Below are 26,229 nucleotides of genomic sequence, written 5' to 3' on the forward strand. Positions count from 1 at the left end.
CTTCAAAACAAACAACCCCATTAAAAAAATGAAAGAAGAGCCTCTGATAAAAATCTTAGGACAAAGTATATGTATCTAATTAACTTTATTTTGGAACACTGTACAAACTCCAGTTTAAAAAAAAAAAAAAAACCATGTAGTGGTCATTCAGTTACATACTGAGAAATGGAAGACAGACCACAGGCCAGCTGTCATTTTGAGCTATGCTTTAATTACAGGTTTCTAAATATACCAACTTGCTAGTCAGTTGCTTATTTTTTTTTCCCCTTCATTTTTCTGAGACAGACAAAATACATGTCTATTGCTTTTTTCCTTTTTCTCTTTATGACCTTGGACTTTAACATTAATGGAAAACCTAAAAACCAGAGAAAGCCCACAAAAAAGAAGTCATTTCAAGTTAGAGACAATGCATTTCTCATTTATTCAAATTCACTGCAGGAAGTAAACACTAAAAGATTAAAAAAAAACAAAAAAATTCACACTGCGGTATGTACAATTCATTACATCACATAAAGAAATCAAATTTAATAATAAAAATGGCAAATTAATATCATGAAGCAGACTGCATCAAAACTGGCTGTAAACCCAAGATTCTTACCACGAATGGTAATGTGCCTGTATTCCAGCGTCTGGGAACACTGGGCTATTCCTGGTTATGTTTCCAATGGGATTTGAAGAGTTGTGAAGTTGCTCTGTGAGTTCTTTAATGTTGAAAGTGGTTGATTAAAAAGAAAAAAAAATTAAGACCCTTGAATTCGAAGCACATTTTCTCACAAAGCATAAGCCACAGAGGTCATGTCCGGAAATGGAATACTGTCGTGTTGGATGACCATCTGCCCTGACTTAAGACGTTTTCTGTCGAATGCACAGATGCACAGGGCTCCCCATGCATTTGTCGTCATGCAGCAGGTACGCAGACTTAAATAAAAGGTTTATTTTATACATTTGTCCAGACTTGCAACTGTATACATACATGCACATTTTTTTAAACCTGTCTGATTATATTTACACTTAATACATGGAATATACAGGAACCAAAGAAATTAAAAGGTTTTTCTGTTGCATTAGAACAATACAAAATATGTATTTTTTTTTCATTAAGGAAATCATTATTTACATCACCTTTAAAAACCAATTTTAACATCTTCATGTAACAAGTCAATATATATATATACACATTTATATATATATATATGTATATATATAGAAAATATATACTCTCACCAGTTTATTCTCCTGTAAGATGTAGCAGAGAATAAACAGGTAATGCTACCTTACTGACGTCAATGAGAGCTGCAGTACCCATTCACAAATGACTTTATTAGGAAGAAACTGCCCAGATATCGAAAATAGTCCTTGAAAATGTGTATGTGCATATTTGAATCTATATATGCAAACAAAGTGAATTTGTGGATGTATTATGCCCTTTCTCTTCTTTAAGATTTCTCTAAACAAAACATGGGGGGGGGGTGGTATTCTCTAGAAAGTCAGAACAGCATCCTTCATAGGCATGTTTATTTTTGTCTTACATAGTCTCATTCCAACAAAAACAAAACAAAACAAAGCGAAGCGATGCTGGCTCTGGACGTTTCCCTGACCTAAGTGCTGTTCCATTGTAAGAAGACTACTGCCTTGAACAGAGGACGAACTCCAGCATCCTACAATATATTTCTAAGGCTCCAGCCCTTTCACCATGACCAAGAAAAATGACTTAGTGTAAAGCTTATTTATATAGTGTAGACAATGAGATTGTCACAGTATAAACATGGAGTAAAGTACTTCACTGGCCAGTGGAATTTTTCATAGCAGAATAAGCATACGCGTTCTCCTTTCTCTGATGTTGCATAACATACACTCTGGTTACCATATAACATATCCATTAACTATTTACAAATCATCTTGAGAAAAAAACCATTTAGAATTTTAGATAATTAAGAAATAATGTCCATTTGTAATAAAAAAAAAATCTTAGAAACAACTTCAAGTACGTACAACAACTCCAAATAAACCTCTTCCTACTAGAACTGTTGAGTACACAGTAAGTTTTTGATAAGTCAGTTGTTAACCTGGCTCAAAACTGAAAAACAAAACAATATTGTCTGGAGGATGAACTGTGGGCTATAAACAAAGGAACTTAAAAACCAACCTGTTTCAAGATTGAAATTCCACGTGGCTCAATTATAGATTACGTTCTTTCAAGACAGTATCAGTATTTACTTTTGATGCCTGTTTAAAAATGAATTGATCCGTGAAGTGACTGTGTAGGTCCTGTCATGGATAGATAAGTGCCCTTTGATTTGGTTTCAGGTAATCTGAGTTTGATGTCTTTCTTGGGTTGAATCTGTTAACTCCATAAGCACTGCTGTGCAGAGGACAGTTTGAATAGCAGGTAAGGATGTATTCAAGAGAAGTTTCCCAACCGTCCTCGGATCACCTGAGTTTGCTAAGTGGCCCTGTTATTCCACCCCTAAGGCTAATTAAGTTAATCTTACTAATTAGAGCAAATAAATAATCACAGATTTTCCTGAGATGTTGACCCAGATAGGAAAGTTGTCCCCTCTACCCAATTTTTTTTTTTGTCATAAAAAGTATTCCGAACCCGATTTCCAAAGATATAATAGTAAGATAGGAACTACGATATTGCAAATTTTGAGCGGATATGTGACTGTGTTGGGGGAAAAATATAGGCATCAGATAGTTTCATTAAAGTCTCATATTCTGGAAAAGTCCTAAGCCACAGTTTTCAAACATCAGTGTGCGGAAGAAACACATACAGAACATGTCAGGATCCAGGCGGAAGGAGGACGCCTGGGTCCACTTGGAGACCTTGTTCTGTAGACCTGAGATGCTGCCTAGGAATCTGCATTTGAATACCTGCTCCCGATAGTCAGATGATAGTATGAATGCAGTGTCTCTGTCCAGAATTAAGAAATCCTGGTTGTAAGAGTCACGGGTCCCACAGGAGTGGTGAGGATCAACTTTCAAAAGAGACGGTAAAAACCATCCAAAGAAAACCCATTTCTGCTTTTGTTAAAAACGATTTCTAAGTAGTCAATTGTTCAGGAAACAGCCTGAAGGTGAGTGAAGATTTCCTTCTCTAATTTTGAAAAAGGAGGAGTATTAATTTAGTAAAGTAGTCAAAATATAAAAAAATGAAAATCTGCCTTTTATTTTTAAGGATCTATTAAACTCCCCTCTATTGTAATCAATTGTTACTAAATAGTAAAAGGTTTAAAGAAATATATATATTGAAAAGGTCTGGGGTGGGGGCAGACACATGGGGAACCGCAAAACCCCTTCCAAGAGTTAAAAAGAATTTCGTTTAGCAAAAGTGAAAAAATGTAAGCATTGCTTTTTCTTAGTTTTAGACTGATGAGGTGTGAATCAGCACAAGGCTTCTGGGTTCTTTCCTAATTTGGTTATCTTCCAAATAGCTAACAGTTTGGATGTTACAAACACGTTATGTAGGCTGGCTTCTGAGATGGGAAATGAACAACCCTAATAAAGACAGCAAGTTGCATCAATCCACTACTGGTGAAGTTGTGCATTTTAATGTATGCCTCTTATTTACGATTATAAAAACAGGTTCATTCGTAGGCTAGTCACAGTTGTTATCTGATGCATACAGAAATAGTAAACAACCAACCTCGAGTTCAATTGTTTCCTCATGACATCTAATGTTAAGCAAAAATTAGTATGCATATTTAAACATCACCAGTGACCAATACTTTCAAAAGGAAGGAGTTTCAGTTATACCATGCTTTTCTCAAATCATGCTCTTATTTATACAGATCTCAAGTTCATACTGACTAAATTTTAAAAAGATCCAAAGTGGTATGGCAGGTACACATTTATTCTGACTCTTTTTTTATGGTGAGCACGTTTCCCAGAAGTCCATACACTTCTCCATTTGTACTGTGTGGGCGAGAAGTATTATTTCCCATATGGCTATTGTACGGGCTTCTTAGATTAAAGAAAGAAGCTTTAGTTTCTGCAGCGGGAAGCAGCTCTTCTTTGACTGTAACCTGTGAGAGACTCTCGGCTGACGCAGGCTCCCTCCAGATGTCTTTGTCCTGGGTTTCTTGTGTGGTAACAGAATTGCCCCCTCCCTTCTGGAGCATGTAATAGAGGATCGGATTCGTTTTGGTCAGTCTTGGAGAGTCTTTTTCATAGTCATTCTTATCCATATCTGCGATGACCCACTTAATGGGTCCCTTCTCACCGGGCACGGGCACGGAACATCCATTCAAAAGCCCAGGTTCTGGTCTGGACCCCACACAGCCCAAGTGCTCTGGGAAAGGAGGGCTCAGAGGGGTCTTTACCATTCCAGGGTATGAAAATGTCCTATGATCCGTCACACAACTGCCAGGCTGCGGGGAACTATACATCAGTCCATTTAAAGAAGAAATGCCGAATTCAGGTTTGCTGCCGGGCGCGTTGTTTTTGTGTCCTTTCTTTTTCGTGTCGGTGACAGAGTCACTCCTGTGCGGGGACAGATCTCGCACACAGTTCTCGGAGAGCAGCAGCTGCTTGAGAACATTGAAGCTTTTGCTCTCTCTGGCCCAACTCCTGTGGTCACCGTCGCTGGCTGAACTATGCCCAGCAGGGTATTTATAATCGAGATCATTCCTGCTAAACTTCAGCTCTTCCTGATGAAGCAACGACCCGTAGAGTACTTCCGGGCCGCTGTGATGATTGGCAGTATCTACGGCAGTATTTTTCATCTTTTTAAATGGATTCTCCAGTGGTTCCGTATACAGCTTCCTTTTCTTCGGGACCATGCAGATGTTCTTCGACTCCAGGGTTGGCAGCTCACTGTTTCTGTGACTCTTGTCCTGCTCATCTGCCGGGTAACTCTCTTGATTCTGTCTCAGCAAGCGACTCAACAGCCCATTCTTTGAGAAAGAGAAATCCTGAGGTGAAGCAGGCTCGGATTTAAAGTCCTCCGACACTGGTAAGGCCGCTGTGCTCCGGTGGATGGCCGGAGTCACACCTAAGAATGGGGCGCTCTTGGCATCGTGGTTTAAGTGCAGGTTTGTGTTGTGGGTCTGGAAGTCGTCACAAGGCTCGGATTTAATTTTCACCATGAGTATCTGTTCATTTGCAGCCCTCTCCGAATGCTCCTGCGGAGCCTCGTCTCGTGCGGGGGTTTTCTCTTTCTTCTCATTCTTCCCTTTGCTGGAATTTCCTAGGAGCAACTGAAGGACAGTCCGTCTTTCCAAGAGATTTTCTATCTCACAACCAGGAAGTCCTGGTTCAGGCCCGGTAGGCTGACTGCTGAAGGCTTTGTTCTCTTCAACCGCATTGGTTTTATTTGAGAGCAGAGGGCTATTTAATCTATCAATCAGACCGAGAGGTTTGTCTGGGTTTCCACTTAACAGCTGTTTGCTGGGTCTCTGCTCTTCCCCTGGCACGGAAGACTGCAATCCGCACTGAGCCAAATTTTGTAACAGTTTACTGGCACTGAACGTGGCCGAATTTTGTGCACCTTCACTCGGGGCTGGTTTCTCGGCTTGGGATTCTTTGCCTTTTGTGAGGTCCATCAGGTGGCTAGCCGCGGTGTTGGTGAGCTTGGAAGCGGGAGTACTGCAGGCATACGGCGGCGGGGAATTCCACTTGATGACCAGAGAGTGTTGAGAAAGATTGATGGGAGACTCTGCTTGGCTGGATGTATACAGTGGTGGAGTGCTCACTGGGGTAGTCCTGTTGGTACTGGGGCTTTCGATGACAGAAGTCCTTGTGTAATTCTGAGGACTGAACTTAGTCCCATCACTATGGATGTCCTGAGGGCTGGCATTCCTTTCAACAGTTTCTTCACTTTTATGGCCAAGCAGCAACTGAAGAAGAGTGACTTTCTGGTGTGAATTCAGCTTGGAATTTGTTGAGGTATCTTGATCTTCTTTGATGTCAACGCCGGGGACCTTGGGATCCCACGTGTTTAACAAGGACTGGGTGAGGTTCTCCAGCGAAACGGGCTGCTCAGCTTCCGGTTTTTCGATCCGGTGTTTGCAAGACAGGTCTATGGGAACGCAATTGGAGTAGGAGCTTTCGTCTCCACTGCTGTCATCTGTAAAGCTCGGATTGTTATCGGAGAACTCGTCAATCGTGGTGGGCGTGCTACTCTCAAAACTGCTCCCTCTCTCGTTCTGGCTGTGCCCGTTCATCGGCGCGGGTATGGTCTGGCTTTTGAGGAGATGCAAAAGCAAACTGTTATTAGCAGCCTGCTTTAGGTTGTTTCTTTCCAGTGAGTTCTTATAGCTCGTGTTTTTGGGGGAGGAAGGAACAACACCCATTGGACTCTGAAAGGTGGCAGCGTTATTCTTGCTGGCCACCAGTTTGCTTGCCGGCAGTGTTCTGGCCTGCCCGTTGAGATGGCCAGACACCCCTTTGGAGAGCTGCGAACTGCCCACATCTTTCTGCCCGTTCTCTTGCAATCTGGCCATGGCTGCAAGTCTTTCGCTTGCCACCTGATGTGCATTCTGCGTTTTTAGAGCATGTTCCCGAGAGTACTGCTGCAGGTGGGCCTCGCTGGACAGGAGCAGCGCCAACTGGCTGCAGGCAACACTAGGCTTGGGGGAGGCAGCGGGACTCGCCCTTTTCTCCACCATGCTGGCAACAGCCTGTAATCTTGCAGCACATGACAAGGGCTCACTCATGACCTTTGTTCCACTTTGTCCCACAACGGGATGGGGTGACTCAACAAAGCTATCTCTGATAAGGTTTGGAGTCACATCAGGGAGGGTGGGACCTGACTTTTGATCCTTGGTTTTACTTTTCTTCAACAGAGTTTTTAAGTGACTTGAGGCCACGCCATAGCACCTTAAATCCTTCTCCACTTTTAAAGACTCGTGACTGAGGGCATATCCCTGTTCCTTGAGGCTCTGTCTAATCTGCTGTGACAGAGCAACAGTCTGAAGCCTAGAGCTGAATGACTGAAGCAAAGAGGCCAGCAATGTGCTATCCTGTTTGCCTTTAGGCACACTGTCAACCATGCCAGCCAGCAACGCTTCCTTCTTTACGTTTAAATTCACGATGGAATCAGACAGCCTCTTCCGCTTTGCCGCGTTCCAGTCCTCGGAAGACTGCAGCAGTCTGGCTTTTTTGAGGTGCAGCATGCCAGATCCCTGGTACGTCTGGGTACTGACAGTGGGACCATTGCTTTGACAGGAGGGAAACGCACTGCCCGAGAGGTTAAAGTTCTGGTCTTCCTCTTTGTGGCCAGCAGACTTTTTGTTAATGGCAGTGCCTGATCCCCCTGCTGCCTGATGCATTAGTAACCCTTCGAGGTAAGTTAAAACAATAGAATCCTGATGCACATCAGAGCCAAGCTCTTCTCCATGAGTCATGTTCAATACAAGCGCTCACAGGGGCTCAGCTTTCGTTCACGTGAAAGATGCTCCTCTCGTCAGTAAGATCCCACGTGACGTCAGGAAGTGAGCGTCACCTGATCACCTCCCATAGCAGTCGGGCAGAGATGCACTGTTAACATTCTGACCAGGGGATCTTCAGGCAGTGACGAGGGGCTAAGAGGCCGGCAAACTCGGGGGCTAAGAGGCCGGCAAACTCGGGTGCAGACTACAGCACTGATGAGCGGCTAGGCAAGGACCAGCCTTGCAACTTCCTTAGCACAGCGGCAGCGCTGACACCCAGGTCTCAGGGAATATGCTGGTTTTCTTTCTTCATCATCTTTTGTTGTTCACCAAACGCACATGTCAGTATCTAAAAATATAAAAATAAAAATAGTTGAGGAGAAACAGAGCTGGCATCATGCTCATTACCTATAAGGAACAGAATACAGCATTGTGAGTTTCACATAAGGTATAACACATTATAAATATAGTTTATACACACACACACACACACATACTATGCACACATACACATGACAGCCACATCCATTTGACATGTGATTTGTAGGTATGTATCCTTAAAAATACTTCACTGCAACGGAAGGATGAGCTACGGCCTTGCGAACACAGCACAGTCTACCAAGAGGCTCCAATGCTGTACAGTAACACACACTTACGTGTCTCACTGTTTATTTCCTACCTTCCCCGAAAAACGAGACTGCAGGTAAAAAAAAAAATCATTTCCTAAATCAGAACCCACACCGGATGTTTAACTTGAGGGATAACGGGAAATCCCGAGTTCGCGCTTCTTCTCATTCACACGCCATCCAACACAACGCTCAGACCTTAATCTCCATGGAGATCTGTTTCAGCATTGTGGAATGACATGAAGACGGGGAGCTATGACAGGGAATGCTAGCACCGGGCACCGAATCTTGACCCACATATCTAGGCCAGTATAAGTATAGTATAAGGAAAGTCCTCTTCTCCCTGGGCGGTCTATTTCTTCTTACATGCCCAATGAACATGGATACAGTTAAACAGTAAATGTGATTCAGAAAATATCTTAAGGCTGCTTTAAAGTTTTAAGTGAAAAATTCGATAAAAGAAAGACAAATTTAAATCTTTTTCGTTTTCTGCCCAAAATACCAAAGAAAGTTGATAAAGGAAGGGTTCCCGTTAGATGAGTTAGAATCTGAACCCAGAAGACCCTGTGCTCATGAAGGGTGAAGCTACCATTGACTTCTGTATGCCACACCTGACAAGCATGTTCAGAAAGCTTAATATCCAGGTGGATTTTCCTCTAATTCAAGAATAAAATGGGTGAACAAGGTCACACTAAAGATAACAAGAAATACAGAGTTTTCATTCCATCAGTCACTGTACTGGAAGGACTTCATCATTCTGAGGTTTTACTGTCTGGAAGCCAGAACCCCTTCTGTCCACCAAGACTCTGAGCAGCCAAAGTTCACTCGAGACTTTTCATTAAGTGGGAAAATGCCGAAGGCAGGCGCATGACAAAAGAAGTCAGAAGGAAAGAGATGATGTGAGAGTGAGGCCGTTTATTCAACTGCTTACCACAGTTGCAGTTAATCTAAAAATGGAAAACATTTACCAGTTATTAAGACAAGGAAGGTTCCTGCCCTCTATTCGGCATAATTAGCGGTTGAAAGTTTTCAGGGTAACGCATTCTGGACCGAAAATGAAATAAAATATATTGAATTTGTCGTGCTTAATAACAACTTTTAAATGTGAGTCTACAAGTAGGATCTTGCAGATTTTTTTATGTTCTGAGAGATGACGCAGGATAGTGGGTTACACAATTGGTCTGCAGTTGGCTTTGAAGAGTGAAGACACTTCATGACTGCCTCCTCTTGATGAGGACTCCATTACTTTCCTTTTGTCTTAAGCCCAGCGGTGTGAGATGATCCCGAATCTTGTGATCTTGCTGAGACTGAGAAACACCTAGCTCAGGAATTCCCATCCCTGGGTGTACCTGTGAGAACAACTCCTTACAGAGCAGATTAACTGAGGAGACCCGCCCTGGACACAGGCAGCGGCATTCCACAGTCTAGAAGCCCACGTGGGAGAAAAGTAGAAAGGTGGGAAAGAGAGAGTGCTTGGCGGTCTCTGCCTCTAGTCCACCAGGATGGGAACTGCGCTCCACGCAACAAACCAAAACCACTGCCAGTGTGAGCGCAAACGCCTAAAGCCTTCTGTGCTTAAGTTGCTCTGACATTTCAACATCTTATTATCAGAAACTCCAACGCTACTCTCCCAGCAACAAAATGGAAAACTATGTGAAAGAGCACTGCTTTAAAAAACAAAAACAAAAAACAAAACGCATAGAATATATTATGGACATACTGGATAAATAGCTAATAAAATATGTATACTATATTACATATATATAATTATACTCTAGACACACATTCCTGGGCTGGAATACAGTCCAGTGTTAGGCACTTGCTTCCTATGTATAATACACGGCCCCAGGCCTTGGGTTTGCTATTCAGTACTACAGACACACAAACACACAGATCATTGTAACTTTAAAAATGACTTCCATGTAAAGCAAACCTTATTATCAATTAATAAATATTCTTTTAAATATGTTTTTAGGACCAAAACAGAGTCTAAAGAACCACGATGGTGCTCCAGGGACTAATTCATTTTAAAAGAAATTTAATGTAATTCTATTAATTTAATGTAATGTCTGTTATTCAACAAGATTAAAATTGTAAAGCAAACCCTGCTTTTATTAACTTAAAAATACTTATAAGCATAAAAATGTCTTTTAGATCTTTCTTATGAGAGGAATTTTGCTGGTTCTTTAGTATGTAGTAGAAAAACAGTATTCTGAGAGAATTCTAAAAAAATAAAATATGAAAACATTTATGGAATCTTGATCATATAGTTAAGATAGAAATTTCAACGTAGAATGCTTTAGTGAAACACATATCAATGTTTGAATTATAAGAGTATATTTTCAAAAGGGGATGCAAGTAGTTCACATGTGAGCCATTTATGAATGAGCATAATGTTAATTCTTTGAAGTAGCTAGATTATTTCCAAAGCACTGTTTCCTATTCTCCATTACTTTTGGTTTAAGATACAAAGTAAATACTACTATTCAGTTGCTCTTAGATTCAGTATCCGTAATGACACATAGCATGTTATTTAAAATAAACCTAAGCGATGACTTCCAATTGTTCCCATGAAAATCTGCCAGTTTCTTCATAGGCAAGTCATAATTACCTGAGTATTAAATCTCAAGAAATTTCTGCACAGAAGTGTTAATGAACATGTGGACCTTTGGCTCTAGCTCATAAAAATACAGAAAGGCTCCAGGATTCCTTCCTGTGCCTGTCAATAGCAGCTCCTTTGACAACTCTGTCTACTGTGGGTTACACTTCAGGTCCCTGGAGGGGCTTTTCCTGACAAAGAGTTTTTACAAAGTACATTAGAGTTTCATCAAGTATTAATAGAAAACGTAGTAAGAATATCCCAAAGTCCTGTCCACTGACCACTTCATCCAGAGGGAGGAAAGCACTTCTCTGACCGAGCGTTAGTGAGAAATCAGAATAGAAAATCTCAACAATTTCACAGAGCAAGACAGGGCAATCTTCTGGGATATGGGACCGAACCCTTTACTAAGGAGCAAGGACCACAGTGATTCCCCTACTATAAATTGAACATGAAGATGCTGCTGGGAATAAAAACTTAAAGAGAGTAGAAGGTCCATTCCTTTGCAGCTCTTACACATGGCAGGGATGACAACTGCAAGGTGGAGTAGAAGCCTAGAATGCAGTTCTGAGTACACTCCTAACTTCTTTTCAAAATGTGCATCTTTTCATAGAAGCTGAAAGCCAAGATAACTTTCTTTGCAGTGCTATCGTTGTCTGAAGATCGGCGTGTGGCTGGAGGATTAACAGACATAGGAACATACACACACACACACACACACACACACACACACACAAAAGAATTTAATTAAGTTAGTTTGCTCAAATGAGATGCTCACCCTCTGCAATTAAAATTTAAAAGCTCCGTCCTCCCCCAGGAGGGTTCACACTTTATATAAATGCATCCACTAACACCCACATTTCTCCCTATTGAAAATGGAGGGGGGGGGTCTTCAAGGATGTCCTTGTTCCTAACTTGCAGATGCACACCTTTAGCCTGCCTGTAAGGGGCTTGCACAGGTTTAAATCAGTCACTTAAATCTCCCACTTAAAAAAGCATCACTGGGAGGCATAGCTTCTTGACTATCTCAGGTGTTCATTATGGGCTGGACTTAACTCCATGATTCCAAGCATCTTATTAAATTGTAGTTGACAAAATAACACACTTTTGACCAGAAGGATATGCTGGCGTAGGAGTGTACCAAAGACACAAGTTTTGTGGTGAATTCTAGAGAAAGGAAATGGTTTTTGAAGTCCACTCAATCCCTTACAAATTATTTCTTTTCATGAATTTCATTTTCTGAAAGTCCCAATATCTTAAACCCGTGTTTATTTAAAAGGTGAAGATGAACTTATACCATAGTGGATCTTCATTTGTTTTTCATAGTGGTTATATACTAAATAAAATGCCAGAAAATACTCAGGATCTTTGAGTACCCAGATAAATGCAAGAGAGACGACAGGCCTATTCTGGGGACAGAAATGAGTCTCTTCACGTTGATGTAATAAAATTCAGAATTATATTCAGAAGATTGAAAATCAGAAAACAATCACTAACAAACTCCTTTGGTAGCACATTTCTTTTCTTTTTTTAAAGTCTAAATCCATAATAACATAGGGATAGCTTTTAGGATTTCCTTAGCATTTCTTCAGAGTAACTTGAGACCATTCAATGTCTGTTTCCCAGTCTCTATCAGAAGATGACTACCATGCAAAACAAAGCCCTTTCTCTTGGAATTGCATATCTGTAACATGTATGCACAGGAGCATCGGTTTTTGAGACCGGTGCATAATTTCTATTGAACTCAACTACAGTTTCTCCATCCTTAAAATAGAGTTGACATACAGACAGAAGCCCAAGGTCAGGGTCACAGATCAGCAAGAAAGATTACCAAGAGAACTGATGTACCAGCTGGCGTTTGATCAAAGCTCCCAGGGTTCCTAGCACACACCACAGACATTTTGCCTTCACTCACAGGAAAACACTCTGGCTTAAAAATATTCCTTTCATCTTGAGAACAAGATCTTCATATATTTCCTTCATGACAAATCATGATTCTACTAAATATACTGCCTCAGCTCCAGGCCAGCTCTCTGCATCTCAGAATTGTGAATTTTTACCTATGCAGATGCAGATGCATACACGTTTGTGTTTTTGTTTGTTGTAACTCATCTTCTTCATGATAATTTTGAATGTAAACTCCATTTGCATATCCCCAAACAGACCCTGCTCCCTTACAAATCCAATCCAAATGAAATTGAATTTAATTCTGTTTCACGGTATCTCAGACCGTGCCTAGATTTCACTGGTGAGTAGCCGTTCTATAGGAACGCCTTGTAATGTTTCCACCACACTTTCTACCATATATCTGGGAAGAAAATTTAGTTATCAACAATTGCTACAAAAGTGCTTTATAATGAAATTATTATCAAAGGTGCCCTTATCTAACAAAATCACGAACATGCAAAGAACAAGGGGCACTGACAGATCTGTAAACTAATTTCAAATTGTGATGTCGGCTTCTGATGCAAGCTTAATGTAGCTGGGTATGGTGGCATACGCTTTAAATCCTAGCACTCTGGATGGAGAGTTACAGCTGGGTCTCTGTGAGTTCAAGGCCAGCCTGTTCTGGATTCCAAGTTCAAGGCCAGCCAAAACTACATAATGAAGACTGTTTCAAGAAAGTCGAGAGGGGGAACTTAATATATAAATTATTTAATTATTTTTTTAAATCGCCATCTATTTCTGCCAAGAGATGCACGTTACATTGATGCGTTCTTCTAGAAGACAAGTCATACCCGTTATAAACCACACCATGGAAGCTGTCTTAGTGGGAGCGCTTATCAGTTAACCATGCGCTGGTCCTTTTCTCATATGGCCTAGGTCAAAGTTCTGAGTCACTGTGAACAGACCATAATTTCCCAAAAATGGTAAACAGAATGCACCGTTGCTCTTTCTAGTGCTGGCCCAGAACACAAGCATGTTTAGGTTAAAAGTTTCACTAGGATCTGTAAGACCGAACCACGACAGACATCTGTGAACAGACAGGCACGCATAGTGAGGACAGCTGTAACCAGGAGTATTTAATAAACCTAAATCGGGTGATAACCTCAGCACAAGGATACAATATACAGATGGTTCTTGGGAAAGTTCGGCATCTTTAAATATGAGCACATACCCTTGTCCTTCAACTGGTAAGTGGAAGATATTGTCATACCATTATTAGGCTACCTTAAGTGGATTTCTATTTATTTAAGAAATTGCTATGCATACTTTCCTCTGACCTCTTTCTGGCCCATCTGTGCATATGACCTAGTGTTTGAAGTGATCTCTAGTTGCAGCCAGGAGCTGCTAATCTGAGACAGCTTTGCTGCTATTCCAGTTTAAGTCTCAGCCATAGGGGTGGCTTGTGGATAGCCCTCACCATGACACCTGCCACCGGGAAGTAGATTTAGACAGGGTCCGGCATAGGAAGGGGGCATTTAGAAGAGCACCCTGGTGAGCTGCCAGAGGAAGGAGGAGCAGTGGTGTAAAAGACCTGAGTGGGGCTTTTGTGACTTCACACACTGGGCTGAGAATAGGACAAAATGACTTTTTACTTAACAACGATGAAGGCAATTAAAAAACACAGAACTTTTACTATTTTTGTCATTGAATTGATGTAAGTGTGCCCTGCTAAAGAACTAAGCACCTTAGCCATACGGAACTTGCCCATCGGTTCCTTGGTCTGCTATGTTGGCTTCCTGCAGGGCAGTGTGTGCCAGGCAGGCAGGAAGGCAACTATGGTGCCTACTGCCATGCTTAGTCTATCCAAGTCTGAAATCGCTTAGATCCCGCAGCAAGAGTTCTTAATATTTACATTTGGCTCCTAGTTTCTGTTTTCACTGTGCCTTCTACTACTGCCTAAACAATTTGTTTTATGTTTAAATTCTTATCAGTACACATAGGACATATGTAAGTGTGCAGGGGAGAAGCGGTTCAGTATGGGAGGGGGGATGTGTATCCAGTAATTTTCTTCCCATGTGCCCTTCTAATCCCTACTATCATCCCCATTCCACGCAATGTGTCACAGTTAAGAACAAACAACTCAGGCGGGCAGCCGGCCCTAACTTGCAGAGCAGGGGGAGCCTCTTCTCTGTGGCTCCACAGCGCTCAGGGATTTTCAATCATTTCACTTACATAATGCCGTCTATTTCTGTTTGTTTGTGTATGCTGCGCTCCTCAATACAGGGTAGATTTCTTATAGTCAAGAGGCAGCTCTTTTCATCCTGTGTTCACAGAACTGGGCAGACAAAATCATCTAAGAATGTGCAAAGAAGTCAACCCGTGTGGGTCTCAGTTCTACTAAATGTGGTACGGGCTAGCTCAACTGTGAGAGCCCTCAGTGTTTAAAACGATATGGTATTATTTCTAACATCTGGCTTCAAATTCAAGACCTGTTTCTTTGAATATAAACTAACAAAAATACAAAATTAAAAAGTAACAAGGGTGAGGGCTAAGAATTTAGCTCAGGGGTAGAGTGCCTATGTAGCACAGGTAGGGCCTTGGGTTTTGTCCCTAGTTTAACAGAATAACAACAAAAATCTCTAGACACAAAGAAAGAAAGGTGTTTGCTTGTTTTAATCTTCCATGAGGGACTACTATTCTGGTAGAAAACCAGAAGATCCATGCATTTTTGAATACACATTTTTTTATTTTTGGTGTTGTATAATTCAATATACAAAGATCGCGTCAAAAGTAAGTGCATGTTTCAGAATGCTGGTGCCCCGCCCCCTTCCCAATTGTTGCCCACATAGGAAGATGAGTAACACTCATTTGTAATTGAAATATTATTTGTGAATTTCTCTAAATGAAGACATATTAGGGGTCTTGTGGAGGGGAAACTGGGAAGTGGGATAACATTTGAAATGTAAATAAATAAAATAGCCAATAAAAAAAGAAAGAAATGAAGTGTCACACTGAAAGAATTGTTCTCTAAAACAAAAGAAATCACATATATTATAAAAATAATTAATGAGGCAAAACAAAAAATCTCTTTTGAAGTTTTTGATTTTACATATCAAGAATAACCAGGAAAGTACTCCTTATGCCCATTGTAAATATTAATCACTGAAGTAATATTTATTAAAGAACAAATAGTCCATCTATATTCATATAGTTGGAGAACATCTAATAGAAGTGTTCACTTAGTCTGACTAAATAAAAATACTATCTTAACTGAAAGTGATTCTATTTAAATATGCAAAAGTGCGGCTGGGGAGGTAGCTTGTGGCTAAGAGTGCTTGCTGTGCAAATGTGAAGATGACCTGAGTTCAAACCCCAAGAACTCACACTTAAGAGCTAACGAATCACAGAACTATCTGAAATCCTACCGCTCTACTGGAGAGACAGAAGGTAGACACACGCGCACACACACACACACAACTCTTTTGGGAGTTTGTGAGGCAGCTAGTCTGATGACAATAGAGACACTGGCTCAATCCAGAAGGATCTGCACTGAGACTTTCTTCTCCCTCCACATACATACCATGGAGTGTACACACCAGCATTCATAACCAGAACATGGGCACTCATATACACAGACACTGTACACATGCACAAGTATACACACACACACACACCCTACACATAAACACATAAGCACACATGAATATGTACCAATAACAAGTCATTAGAAAATGAAAACCAGTCCATCAAATACAGGCATCACCAAGATGGACTTTCAGCCATGAGCAACCTGCTATCCCTGGGGGACCTCCATTCCCTGCCACCTCTCCTCCTGCCTTCGTCACACCTGATGAGCCGGAACCACACAGGGAAGCTTGCCTTCCCACCAAGCTGAACTTTCTTGAATACTAACCCAGATGAAGAACATATTGTTTACCGTGTCTTTAAAACACTGGTCTGTGGTCATCATTAGAAATAGGAGGGAAAGCATTTCTGAGACCTCTATTAAAAAGTGAAGGTTCATATTGTTGTTCCACCTATAGGGTTGCAGATCCCTTTAGCTCCTTGGGTACTTTCTCTAGCTCCTCCATTGGGGGCCCTGTGATCCATCCAAGAGCTGACTGTGAGTATCCACTTCTGTGTTTGCTAGGCCCCGGCATAGTATGAACTAACACGTACCCCCCAGAGCTCGTGTCTCTAGCTGCATATGTATCAGAAAATGGCCTAGTCGGCCATCAGTGGAAAGAGAGAACCATTGGTCGTGCAAACTTTATATGCCTCAGTATAGGGGAACGCCAGGGCCAAGAAGGGGGAGTGGGTGGGTAGGGGAGTGAGGTGGGAGGGTATGGGGGACTTTTGGGATAGCACTGGAAATGTAAATGAAGAAAATACCTAATTAAAAAAAAATTAATAAAAAAAATAAAAATAAAGTGAAGGTTCGAGCTCTCTCTTGTCAGACACTGCAACTCTGTGTGTTTTAAAACTCCAGGAAAAGAATTATTTCATGAAAGGAAGTAGAGAGTATTTATTATTAGTCGTAGTATTAAACCTTAGTTAAACCATAGGGCCCAAGGCAGAAAGGGTTCAGTTCAATTTCTGGGTCCTTGATTTATCAACTGTTTAACCTCGAGCAAGCTAGCCATTCTTTAAAGTGTTATTATTCATAAATGCTCAAGACTAATACCTATTTCATACAACCCTGTTGAGGAATAAATGTACTCAGAGGGCACACACTTGTTCGGAGAATTTGTTCTATACTGGTACAAATCAAACTACGAAGTTCTCCCCTGTACTGCACTGCAACCTGCCTCCCATTCCCTCTATTCATTTACTCCTTCTTTCACTTATTTCCCTGTGTTCATGTGTGTGAACACGCATGGGTGCCCGCTAGGTCAGAGGACAACCTTGGGTATATTTTTCCTCAGGAGACATCCACATTTTCCTTTTCTGAGACAGGATCTTTTATGGGATCTGGAGATGACAGTTAGGCTAGGCTGGTTGGCTTCCTGTCCCTGTCTCCTCAGTACTAGGATTACAAATGTGCATCATTGCACCTGGGTGCTGGGGTCAAACTCAAGGCCCTAGGGTGAATGCAGCACTCAGTTCTATGACAACCCCCCTTTACAGCCCCTGCTCCAGTCTGATCACCAGTCCTTTGGGAGACACAGGAAAGGAGGCTGATCATTGCAAACAGCAGTGTCACACCACTGCCTAGCTCTCACAACCCGAAGGAAGGTCTAGGTGAGATAGAAACATCTGTTGATAAGAGTCTATCAAAGGGCACAGAAAGAGGACAAACACTCCAGCTATCTGGGTTCTGTAAAGTCACTTTTTTTTTTTAAACAAATTTTTGACTAGTTGAAACAGCAGTTAAAAACTGTCACAAACTGCAACTCCTATGAAGCCTACTGTGCCTTTCAAAGTTCTGCTTTCCCAGGGGTGTGCTGCACACCCTCTTGACTTCCCCTAGGAGGTGGCAGATGTAGTATTTATGTTCATTCACATTTTACTAAGCAAGGGCACTAGTGTTTGCAAGGACTAAGAGACTGATGGCTGGTGGAAAAGCAAGAGGAGGTCCTAGGAATTCCAGCCCTTCTTGCTACATCAGACTGCTACAGACAAGGATAAAAAGGTGCTTGACCCGGGGATCCATCCCTAATCAGCCACCAAACCCGGACACTATTGCATATGCCAGCAAAATTTTGCTGACATGACCCTGATATAGCTGTCTCCTGTGAGGCTATGCCAGTGCCTGGCAAATATAGAAGTAGATGCTCACAGTCAGCTATTTGGATGGAACACAGGTTCCCCAATGGAGGAGCTAGAAAAAGCACCCAAGGAACTAAAGGGGTCTGCAACCCTATAGGAGGAACAACAATATGAACTAACCAGTATCCCCAGAGCTCACATCTCTAGCTGCATGTGTAGCAGAGGATGGCCTAGTCGGCCATCAGTGGAAAGAGAGACCTCTTGGTCTTGCAAACTTTATATGCCCCAGTACAGGGGAACGCCAGGGCCAAGAAGTAGGAGTGGGTGGGTTGGGGAGCAGGGCAGGGGGAGGGTATAGGGGATTTTCTAAATAGCATTTGAAATGTAAATGAAGAAAATACCTAATAAAAAAATTGAAAGAAAAAAAAATGGTGCTTGACAACATTTGGCCAAGCAGATGCTTTTGTGGCACTTGGGGACTTTAAGGTTCCTTTCCCCATTCTAAAATCTTATCTTTGTTATTCTAATCTCTAGGGGTTTTGTTTGTTTTGTTTTGTTGTTGCTTACATTATTTTAGAAAGGCTACAGCATACATGGATGAGGAAGGTACTCAGGGAATCTGATTCTTGACTCTGCAACTCAGCAGGTGAGTAACTCTGGTCAACTGAGTTTTCCAGTTTGGATCTCTGTTTCTTTAAACGGTGAAAAAGAAAAGTAGAATCTGTCTGGTAAATACATATACATGTATATATTCATATTATTTACTACAAATATTTACTACAGTTACCCAGCATTTTCTAGACTAGTATTAATGATTCTGTTACCTATAGATGGAGGGCACAGAGCCAAGCCAGGGAACTTTCTCTTAAGTTGTTTTTTGAGGCAGTCTTAATATGTATGTAGCCCAGGCTACCTCACAATCCTGCCCTAGCCTTCTGACTGCTGCGATTACAGGGATTAAGTACCACGCCTGGCTCTTTTTGACTTGTTTTGTGACATGCTTGTCGCCTCCTCTCAGGTTCCTAGACAATGGGTTGACTGCATGCGCCTTTGCTTTCCCACATTTCACAGGTCCTGAAATAATAATCTGTTGGATCTTCCAGTACATTCAATGTATATGTGGGAGGTGGGAGCACTTGGGTCCATGACAGAGGTTAAGCTAGGAGATTCCGGAATCTTAGACTCTTTCAACACAGGTTTAAAGCAAAGAGAAACTGCACATATGAAAGATGGTTAGTAAACCTTTCTTTGTGAGCCTAACCGATATGGGCAGCATCCCTTCTGCTCCTAGGATGCAGAACACGGAGGAAGAAAAGTGTCATTCATTAGGTTTGGCCTTGATGAAGTCACATTTCACAAGCATCTAAGAGTGAGCGTGCAGAGAGGAGAGTGGCGCCATCACACTGGGAGAAGCTTAAGAGACAGAATCAGCCTTCCTGGTGTAGGGAGCTGCAGAAAGCTGTCATGTTCCTGAAGATCTGGTGCAATTCTATTATAATCCCCCAGCCTCTGCACTTGAGCTGGGTCCAGGGAGTGCCTGCCCCATGTCTTCACACCTTTGCTGACATCCTATAGTCATAGTGTGGAAGGCAAACTACATCTTTAACCTATGATCCTGAAAGAAGTCTGCCCAATACGAGTGCTATTTTTCTCCTGTTTCTTTAGTAACTTTCCCTCACAAGGGCGGTTACAGAGCAACACACACCTCCAGCTTTCAAGAAAGGAAAGCTAACGACACAAAGATGAAAGTAAGGATGTCCAAGGTCACACTTAAGTTTGTAGGGGCCGAGTTGATGAGGACAGTCTTTCAGATATCTTAGTCCTGGGGGTCTGCACTCACCAAGAATCCAGCTGCTTCCCCTGATGGAAAGAATGGATGCCAATAACTCAAACTGTGGAGAAAACACTGACCAAAACAGGGGTTAATTGGACATTGGTTCTTTTAATTCCATAATCAGCTCTTTGCCTGAGCTACCCTGGGAGGGAATAACATATCTTTTGCAGGAGTGGGAAGGAGGCCAGCACAGGCCATCTGGCCGTACATGTCCTTTCCTGAAGTTATCCCTGCAGCTGTGTGAAACTCGGTGATGCTGAAGAACTTTTTACTCTAAGTGGTTGCACTATTTCCCCTCTCTCCCATGGCATGTATTTAAAAACTTTAAAATTAACTTTATTGTTAAAAAAAAAATCAAACAGAAAAACAAGCAAAACAAAACAAAAAAAAAACCCTTGGAAAAAAAAATCACATTGAAATTGAAATTAACCAGACCCAAAGTATATACATCTCATTGAACTTGTATTCTTTTAGGATAGGCCTTCTGAAACTATGGAGTTACACGGTGGATTTTACACTTCCAATATTGAATATGTTTTTATGCACTTCTCCATCATCCAAAACAAGGGCAAAAACTCATGACAGAGTCAGATTAGAAAACCATTTACCTTTACGCTCTTTTGTAACTCATCAGTGCCTGCACTCTTATCATGTGAAATCTGAAAGTAGATACATTTTTATCTTCATATGAACCATGTAATTTTAGTGACTCTGGAGTTACTGCATAGACGTGAATGGAAGCACCACGTGTGTGCTCCGCACACATGTGTGTGGGGTGTGTGTATGTGTGTGTGTGTCATGTATTTGCCCGTGCATATGTGAACAGGAGTAGTGATGTGGGAACTGGAGCTTGACACTTTTTAAATATAAAATTTTCATCCTATCTCTAAGAAGAGAATTGAGACTAATAGTAAGTAAGTACTCTTTCCACAGGGACGCTGAACATATGGCTCCTCCCATCAATCCAAGAGAAAGGCGCCACACCTAACATGAGCATCCGTCTGCCCTGCTCATTTCCCTTCTCTCTCTCTCTCAGTCATATGCTCAAGAGAGCCGCCCAGTACCCTCAACCAGACAGACAACCATCAGGCGGGGCTGAGCTGTGGCTTCAGTGACACCAGCTTAAGTGCCACTCAGCACTAGGTAGGCAAATGTCCCTCCTTACCCACCGCCCTGCTGCCTCACTCCTGGTCTGATAGGGTTTATGCGTCATTTTTTCCCACTTGATTACTTCCAGAGCTTAAACTCCTAGCATTCAGAACTAGAAACGCTTCTAACGTGAAATGAAAAGTAGCTGAATTACAGCCTTAGCACCTCCTGCCTTTTTGCCGTGACAAAAACGGTCAGTTTTGTCAGGGAAATAGTCACACGGACAATAACACTGGGAAATGCTGTACTGTAGGTTACTCTGCTGCATTTGGTTGTGAGCTTACTCTTTCATGGCTGTGCCATTTCTCCAGACCATGGGTTACTTTGTTTTGGTTTGCTTTTTTTTTTGTTTTTTCTAGACAGGGTTTCTCTGTGTAGCCCTGGCTGTCCTGGAACTCACTCTGTAGACCAGGCTGGCCTCGAACTCAGAAATCTGCCTGCCTCTGCCTCCCAAGTGCTGGGATTAAAGGCATGCGCCACCACACCCGGCTCATGGGTTACTCTTAAGCAATGCAAGCATTCCTAGTTACCTGTGGGAGAGGGTGGGGTTTCCCAAGGCTGAGATGACTTGGGAAGTGAGCCTTGGACAATAAAGAGAAAAAGCAGGCATGGAGGCAACACCTGTACCTAGCACGCAATCTTGGTGTTCCATGTGTAATATGTTAGGAGTCCAGGCCAGGAAGCAAAGGTAAGAATCAGAGAGGAGGTGACGAGGCATCAAAGGAGACAATGGGATTCAGGCTGAGTGAGCAGGCAGATACGGAAAAACTCCACGTAGAACTTTGAAAAGTTGGTCGGTGAATGGTTAAGTTGACCACATGTTTCTTCCTCAGCTGGTGAGATACATCCCGATTTAGCCAACTTGTAATATCATTAGACAAAGATGGTCCCATTCTGCATAGAAAATATTCATTGCCTCTAACAGCAAGCAGCCCTTACTCTATGTCAAGATCCATTGAGGAGGGGGAACAGGACAGGGGTTGAACAACTAAGTCTGGCCGTATCTAAGCACTCTGGAAACGTCTCATTTCTTTCGTTACCATGAACTATTCCTGGGCCTTTACATGTCTCCAACCCATCTTAACCGTTGGTAGCTCCTGGTTTTCTACTACAACCCTGAGTGTTTAGACAGTTGCATGCAGAGCTAGACGCATTCATTATTCTACAATAGAAGAATTTGGGCAGACTGTTGCAGAAGCTCTGTTGCTACCTTCCCTTCTCTCAGTGCATCACGTTGTGTTACTTCCTTCCTGCACCTTGCCTTTTTGCCAGCAGGTCAAGGCTGGGAGGTGAGACAGCAGCACAGAGTGGGCCACAGAGGCCAAGTTTTGAACTCTGGAGCTGCAGGAGATACGGCAGAAAAAGAAAGCATCTCTCTCCTGTGTCCTTTGCTTTACTCATTTAAAAGCAGACATCTCCCTCCGCAAGAGCCTCTATAAGATGCCACTGCATGTTTCTGGGCTCTGGATATCCTACCTCCTTATTACAAAGGGCTGGCGCAGCTAAATCTGATCCGTCTGCCTTTGGGTGCGCTGCTCTGCTCTTTAGCACAGACGCTCCTTCCAGGCATAAGCCTACTCCAGATGGAATAAAACACCTATTTGATCTTCCTTCAAAGAAGAAGGAGAAGGAGAAGAAGGAGGAAGAGGAGGGGAAGGAGGAGGAGGAGGAGGAGGAGGAGCAGCAGCAGCAGCAGCACTTCTGGATAACACTGAAGACCTTTTGTAGTAAAGTTTTAATAATACATCTGATATTAAAAGGAAAGTATAGGGCTGGTGAGATGGCTCAGTGGGTAAGAGCACCCGACTGCTCTTCCGAAGGTCCGGAGTTCAAATCCCAGCAACCACATGGTGGCTCACAACCATCCGTAATGAGATCTGACTCCCTCTTCTGGAGTGTCTGAAGACAGCTACAGTGTACTTACATATAATAAATAAAATAAATCTTTAAAAAAAAAAAAGGAAAGTATATATGACTCCAAGTAGCCACATTTTCCTCTAATAAAGAAACTAGCATAGGGGTACAGAGAGATGGCCCTCAGTAGTCAAGAGCAAGAACTGTTCATGCAGACGACCTGACTTTGACGATTCCTAGTGTTCAGGGTGGGCAGCTGGCAACTGTCCCTAACTGCAGGCGATCCTAGCTGGAGGGGATTCCATACTTCTAGCTTCTGCAGCATAGGTACTCGTGTGCACACACCTACACCCAGATGCACACTATATATCCAAATAGTTAAAAGTAACTAAAATTTTTTTTCAAGGAATTAATATACTCTTTTATGGAAAGGCAAAAAAACAACAACAAAAAAAGATCATGCTTCCACTCAATTTCCCTACAACATTCTTACAGGCCATGTGTGCAGGGAAAAGACTTAAAAAGTACACTATAAAGCCAGAGCCATTGAAGACCTGCTAAGGGAAGCTGCTTACAGGAGTGCAACCAGCCGGAGAGAAAGAAGTCTGTTGCAGCCAACAAAGATGAAAGGAGTTGGAGATCTAAAGAGTGCTTTGACATCAGATATGGCGATGCAGAGTCTGGAGTTTGCCCAACATTTAGTTTTGGTCCAGTATTTCCTCACAATGACATTTTGGTCATATATCCTATGATGCTGGAGGTATGCAATCTGCTTTTTGATTTTGATTTTGATTTTGATTTTATAGGACATTACAGCTAAGTGATTAGATAAAATCTAAGAAGAAACTTTGAAATTTGGACTTTTAACATTGTTGAGACTGTTGAAGATGATGGGACTTTTAATGTTGGACCAAATGTATTTTGCATTATTCTATGGCTAGGTATGGCCCGGACTGACTCATGTGTTTGAACAAGCCTACAGGGGCCAGGAAATGGAATGTGATGGTTTGAACATGTCCCATGGAAAATAACACTATTAAAAGGTATGGTCCTAAAATAGGTGTGACCTTTTAGGAGGAAGTGTGTCACTGCAGGGGTAGGCTTTGAGATCCTCCTCCTAACTTCTTAGAAGTCTGATTTCTCCTGATCCCTCAGATGAAGATGTAGAACTCTCAGCTCCTCCTGCACCATGCCTGCTTGGATGCTGCTATGTTCCTGCCTTGATGATAATGGATTGAACTCTGAACCTGTAAGCCAGCCTCAATTAATATTGTCCTTTTAAGAGTTGCCTTGTCTGTTCACAGCAAAGGAAACCCTAACTAAAGGCAGTGTGAACGTGCAAGTGGACTGACTGAAAATATTGTCCATTTCCATTTCAGACCGTAAGTGACCTCACCCAAGGCTTGCTGTGTGTCCTTTGAGACGACCGTATTCTTTTTCTCCCTACTCTGAGCAATTTCCTTGGAATTCTCATGCTGAATAGCTTGCAAAACCTAGTGAAAGATATCATTTCAGTAATCGATACGTTGCTTGAATATGGGTTATAATGATGGAAGCGGTTAAGTGTCTACATTCTGTTTATAGGTAAGAACTTCACGACAACAAACAGGACCCTCACTACCGCCTCCAATGGTTTTGTGACAAAATAAGAAAACTCATCTGTGGGGGAAAGTGACCATCCAAAAAAACCACAAAAAAAGCAAAAACAAAAGGTCCATAAAGCCGAAAGCCCAACACAAAACAGAGGAAAAGAGAAGAAAACCCAAAATATTTCACTACGATTAAAACCAAAACCTACAGTACTCTAAAACTGTCCCCAAATTTGTTACTTTTTTCTAGTTTTATTATTGGATAGCACAAACTTTACAAAGTAGAACTTCTTTGAGTTTATGATTAGAATAGAAGGGTCACATGGACTTCTACATGACTAGGAGAAGACAAATTGTGAGATTAAAACACAAATTTATCACACTGGCAATTTCATGGGTGGTATGATATGTAGCTGAATATCTATATATATATTGGTAAGAATTTACTTCTTTACCTCCTTTTGACTATATAAAAACGATAACCAGATAGATGGTACTAACAGAAGTTTAGCAATGCTATCGTTGAGAAGAAAGAGAAATAAACGGTTAAACTTCCTTAAAAATCTCAGTTTTAAGTCAGGCAGAAAGGTTCATGTAGTATTAGCAGTTGAAAAGCTGAGGCAGGAGGATTGCCATGAACTCTTCTAGGGCAGCTTTGGCCACAGAATAAGCTCCAGCCTATGTCACAAGTGAGACTTCTTTTAAGAAAAGCAAAACAAAGAGAGAGAGAAAAAAAAATCAGAAACCACCAGTAAAAGCAAACAAATGTACTTTTGGCCAAGGAGATCTGAGAGGTACACAGCTCCACGGGAATCATCAACTGAATACTTTATACTGTGTGTTTGTTTGTAGACTTTTAAAGCAGTAATGTTTGTGTGAATACCAGAGTGTTGGAGGTTAGGAGAGATTTGACTTTGTAAATATTGAATGTGCCACGAATGAGATATGAAAATGGTTCTCAGACTTGGGAGACCAACAACCTAAAGCCAACAGTCACACCATCTTCCTAACAACCGCTGTGCTGACTGGCTTTAGGCTGCGCATGTGTTTTAGCTTACTCGTTCCTAAGTGGGCCCCTCGAACACATCCTACAGCCTGTAGTCGGAGCTTCTAGAACCCACTCCATCATGCTGCATGTTCCCCTAGTGATGCCACTCGGACTCAAGCTGAAATTCCTCCCTAACCCACTTCTGAGTTACGAAGGCCTGAGTGTCCTGAAATATCTGAATCTAAAGAATCATCGCAGGTCACCCAGTCCCTCTTCTCAGTCAATGCTCAGCAAGACTGTAAGGAAGGCCACAGATACGATTGCAATTTTCCCATACGAAAACTCTTTTAAATGTTAAAAGGTAAAAACTAGACAATGTTTTATTTAATCCCAAATATTAATTTGTCATGTAAAAGCCAATAAAACTTGTTGAACTTTACTAGATTCTTGCAGATGTATGCTGTGTGTGCTTTACCCTCTCTGTGCTCTGTGAGGTGGAGGTGGAGAGGGGGGAAGCCACCTATGGCTTTTTTCTGCCCTGCAGGGAGGGGCAGCAGTGCCACACACAGAATCCCAGGCATCCTCACCAAGGAGAGTGTCTTCCAACCTCAGGCCTGCTCTCCT

At 42.0% G+C, this 26,229-nt stretch overlaps 1 protein-coding gene across 3 annotated transcripts in view; it reads right to left on the reverse strand.

The window, feature by feature from the left end:
* Positions 1–390: 390 nt before the first annotated feature.
* Nrip1 (nuclear receptor interacting protein 1) overlaps positions 391–26,229 on the reverse strand; it is an 87,003-nt gene continuing 61,164 nt past the window's right edge. For all 3 annotated transcript variants that reach the window (XM_029470240.1, XM_021185511.2, XM_029470238.1), the window contains exon 4: positions 391–7,719. In XM_029470240.1, the coding sequence (XP_029326100.1) occupies positions 3,852–7,346 (3,495 nt within the window). In that variant the 5' untranslated portion in view covers positions 7,347–7,719 and the 3' untranslated portion in view covers positions 391–3,851. The remainder of the gene's footprint in view (positions 7,720–26,229) is intronic.

Source organism: Mus caroli, chromosome 16 (genome assembly GCF_900094665.2).
Source record: "Mus caroli chromosome 16, CAROLI_EIJ_v1.1, whole genome shotgun sequence".
NCBI lineage: Eukaryota > Metazoa > Chordata > Mammalia > Rodentia > Muridae > Mus > Mus caroli.